Below are 4,455 nucleotides of genomic sequence, written 5' to 3'. Positions count from 1 at the left end.
ACGGGAGTCGTGGGGTGCCTAACACCTTCCCTACACTCAATCGATCCCCGTACCCTTTTCTCTGGTTCGCAGGTTTTTACGGTGTCCAATTGCACCTTAAATCAATTGGTGGCGACTCTAAACATTTTTCATCCTTTCAAACGTCGGACTGCGTCGTGACCCCGGTTGCGACAATTGGATACACTGTTTGCTTTACATCTGAGGAGAGGAGAATCACTCAGGGCTTACGCTACCAGGTATTCAGATACCTATGCGGATATAGAAGATTATGATGAAATGACCGCAGTGGCTACTTTTCGCCTCGGGCTCCCTCATGATTATCAATTGTGAGAGAGTTTGACGATGGCTCCACCCAAGAGTATGGCCGCGCTCCATGACAGGATTAAGCAATACGTCAAACTGGAAGAAGAGAAACAGGGGGATCGGCAGTTTGCTTCTCAAGAACGGACAAAAAAGGAAAATAAGAAATTTGAAAAGAAGAACGGGAAAGAAAAAGACTCGAAGAAGGATCCAAAGCCCACTTCTTACGAGGCGGTAAAAACAATATTTAAGGACCTAATTTTCTGAATTCTGCCTCAGATCACGGACAAGCAGTATTTCGACGACCAAATAAGATGTCAGGGGATCCGTCCACTCAAAACCAGTCCAAATGGTGTTCCTATCATAGAGACAAAGGCCACAGGGCAGAAGATTGCAGAGAGTTCAAATGGCATTTGGAAGAATTGGTTCAGCAGGGGCATCTTAAGGAATTAATTGACAAAGAGAAAACCGCTGCCGAAAAGAAGGTAGAACCTCAGTCAAAAGAGCAGGGAGAACCAAGGGAGCAGCAACAGTGAAGCGAATGATGGTAGACCAAGGAAGTTCCGTAGAGATCATGTATTATTAACTCTTCCAGAAGTTAGGGAAAACTCATGCAGATTTGATTCCTATTCCTACACATCTGGTGGGACTTCATGCAACCCCAGTTTGGTCATTCGGAAGGATAAGAGTGCCAGTTACGATAGGTCCAAGAACAGTTAAGGTGAATTTCCTTGCTATAGATCTACCTTCGACGTATACTGCAATCATGGGCAGGACTTGGCTTCAATTAATGGAGGTTGTTCCCTCATCTTATCATCAGATGCTCAAATTCCCCTTCGGGGACAAAGTGGTGGAAATAAGAGGAGACCAAGCTGCCTCAAAAGAGTTTATTATGGCAAAAGCAAAGCAAACAAGAAGAATAATGATGATGGGAGAAGAGGCTCCAGTCTTGGAGGAAGTTGGAAAGGAGCCAGCAAAAAGTCGATGGAAGAGCTTGAGAAGGTTCAAGTTACACCAGAAAGTCCTGACAGATACTTTCTAGTTGGGACTAGCTTGCCTATACCAGAGAAGGAATCCTTAATTGGGTTGTTAAGGAGAAATGTGGGCGTGTTTGCATGAACTTCCTATAAGATGCCAGTGGTGGATCCAGAATTGGCAATCCATAGGTTGAATGTCAAATTAGGTTTTAAACCTGTAATTCAGAAGGGGAGAAGGTCAATCGTTCAACATACGGAGGCCGTCGTTAAGGAGGTAGAAAACTTGCTGGAAGCTTAGGCTATCAGGGAAGTACAATATCCCGAATGGCTCTCAAACATAGTGGTGGTCCAAAAGAAGGATGGAAAATGGAGGGTCTGTGTTGATTTCACTGATTTGAACAAAGTATGTCCAAAGGATTTGTTCCCGCTTCCTAAAATCGATCAATTGGTGGATATGACATCAGGAATGGTAAGGATGAGCTTCCTGGACGCATATCGAGGGTATCATCAAATCCCAATGCATCCGTCTGATCAGGAGAAGACTTCGTTCATCACCCCAAAAGGAATATTTTGTTACCAAGTAATGCCTTTCGGCTTAAAGAATGTAGGTGCCACATTTCGGAGGATGGTGACAAAACTCTTTGGACCTCTGATTGGCAAGACTATGGAAGTTTACATAGATGACATGGTGGTCAAAAGCAAATTTCAACAGGACCATCTGATGCACCTTCAAGAGGTGTTTGATGTCTTAAAGAGAAATGACCTAAAGCTCAATGCTAGCAAATGCGCTTTTGGAGTTAGTATGGGCAAATTCCTGGGCCATCTAGTTACACAAAAGGGAATCGAGGCTGACCCAGCACAGATCAAGGCCATTCAATGCTTGGAGTGACCCACCAAGGTGAAGGAGATACAAAAATTAATTGGAATGACGGCGACACTTACCAGGTTCATCAGTAGATCCTCAAATAGATTCAGCCATTTCTTTTGATTGCTTAAGTCGGGGAGAGCTTTCCAATGGGATGATGAATATGAGGCGGCTTTTCTTGGATTTAAGAGTTACTTGCAAAAACCCCAACTATTAGCAACTCCTAAGGAAGGAGACATGCTTCAACTATACATGGCAGTGTCAGATCATGCCATCAGCGTTGTAATCATAAGAGAAGAAAGAAAGGTCCAGTACCCAATCTACTACGTAAGCAAGACAATGCTAGATGCTGAAACAAGGTACTCGCCCCTGGAAAAGCTTCTCTTGGCATTGGTAATGGCTTCTAGGAAGTTGAACCATTATTTCCAGGCATTCCCAGTGGAAGTGGTGACAGAATATCCATTGAAGACCTTGTTAGGAAAAGCGAACATGTCTGGAAGGATTGCCAAATGGTCAGTCGAATTGACTCAGTATGATTTACAGTTTGTCCCAAGGACTGCCATTAAAGCTCAAGTTTTAGCTGATTTTGTTGTTCACCACGGAGCAACGGCTTGAAGAAGCCAACCAGATATGGAAGGTACAGGTAACTCCTTTGCATCTTTGGGAGTTACAGGTTGATGGTTCTTCAAGAAGACGAGGATCCGGAGCAAGAATTGTGCTCATAGCATCTGAAGGAGAAGTATTAGATATGGCTATACGATTAGGGTTCCCAGCAACAAATAATGAAGCCGAGTATGAGGCCTTGTTTCAAGGAGTCCAGAATGCTCTAAGACTTGGGGCAAAGGAGTTGGTGATTTATTCAGACTTTCAATTGGTAGTCAATCAACTCACTAGACTCTACAATGCTAGGACGACAACCATGGCGGCCTACATGGGAAAAACTGAACAGTTGCTCGACTGACTTCACGACTATAAAGTAATACAAATTACAAGGGAGCATAACGATCATGCAGATGCTTTGGCTACCCTTGCATCGGTCGACCAACTAGGGGTGAAGAGGGTTATCCAAGTACAAGTGCTTGAACGACCAAGCATAGATGAGTTGCTAGAAGAGATACGATGCGCAGAAGAGCAGACGCCAAGTTGGATGGATCCCATCGTTGCTTACTTAAAGGATGACATTCTTCCCAAAGATAAGAAAGAAGCCAGAAAATTGGCAGTCAAAGCAGCGCTCCTCTGGTTGTCTCCTGATCAGAAGCTTTATAAAAAGTCTTTCTCAGGTCCATACTTATTATGTGTTCACCCAGGAAGAGTGGAGGACCTGTTGTTTGAGATTCATGAAGGCTTTTGTGGAGCACATGCAGTTGGAAGGACACTTGTATTTCGAGCAATCACCCAAGGCTTCCGGTGGCCGTACATGCAGAAGGATGCTTGCAGTACGTAAAAAAGTGTGGGAAGTGTCAGAAATTCACACCAATCCCCCACCAACCGGCTGGGAATCTTTGTCCTCTTACAAGTCCGTGGCCTTTTGCCCAATGGGGGTTGGATATTGTTGCACCGCTTTCGCGAGCTACTGGCAATAGAAGATTCTTAATTACCGCCACTGACTATTTCACTAAATGGATCGAGGCAAAGCCTCTGGCAGCAATCCGACATATAGAAACAAGGAAATTCATTTGGGAAAATATCATAACATGGTTTGGAATCCCTCATGCCTTGAACAGTGATAACGGAACTCAATTTTCAAGTGCCAAATTTAAAGAATTTTGTGGCGGATATGGGATAAATAATCTCTATTCCAGTGGTCAGGCAGAGGCGTCCAACAAGATCATATTAGACGAAATTAAGAAAAGATTGGAGTCTTCCAAAGGAAGGTGGGTATAAGAACTCTTATCAGTATTATGGGCATACCGAACCACTCCTCACAAGTCTACGGGAGAATCCCCATTTGTGCTTGCTTATGGAGCGGAGGCTATCATTCCCTTAGAAACAGGGTTTCAAACTCTCCTAATGCAAATGTTTGAGGAAGGCAACAATGATCTGGCAATGGAGAGGAACCTGGATTTGCGGCTGGCTGCTTACCAACAAGTGTTGTCCCGATCCTATAATAAAAATGTTAGGGCAAGAAGCTTTGAAATTGGGGACTTCGTTTTACGAAAAGTCTTATCTCAGACTAAGGATCCAACTGATGGAAAGTTGAGTCTGAACTGGGAAGGACCTTTCCAGGTCAACGCACGGATCGGCCAGGGAGCCTACAAGCTAGTTAGGTGAGATGGCAAAAGTGTCCACGGAACTTGGAATATCTCTAACCTA

At 44.1% G+C, this 4,455-nt stretch overlaps 1 protein-coding gene across 1 annotated transcript; it reads left to right on the top strand.

The window, feature by feature from the left end:
- The first annotated feature begins 1,431 nt into the window (after nt 1–1,431).
- Nucleotides 1,432–4,026, top strand: LOC120014175. Its single transcript, XM_038866094.1, has 6 exons — nt 1,432–1,551; nt 1,636–2,145; nt 2,275–2,715; nt 2,816–3,090; nt 3,136–3,465; nt 3,507–4,026. Exons 1-6 carry the CDS (start codon nt 1,432–1,434, stop codon nt 4,024–4,026), a joined length of 2,196 nt encoding a protein of 731 aa, XP_038722022.1.
- Nucleotides 4,027–4,455: the final 429 nt, after the last annotated feature.

This window comes from Tripterygium wilfordii, chromosome 14 (assembly GCF_013401445.1).
Source record: "Tripterygium wilfordii isolate XIE 37 chromosome 14, ASM1340144v1, whole genome shotgun sequence".
Classification (NCBI taxonomy): domain Eukaryota; kingdom Viridiplantae; phylum Streptophyta; class Magnoliopsida; order Celastrales; family Celastraceae; genus Tripterygium; species Tripterygium wilfordii.
Note: the sequence above shows the minus strand (reverse complement) of the source record. Positions and strands in the feature narration are given on the sequence as shown.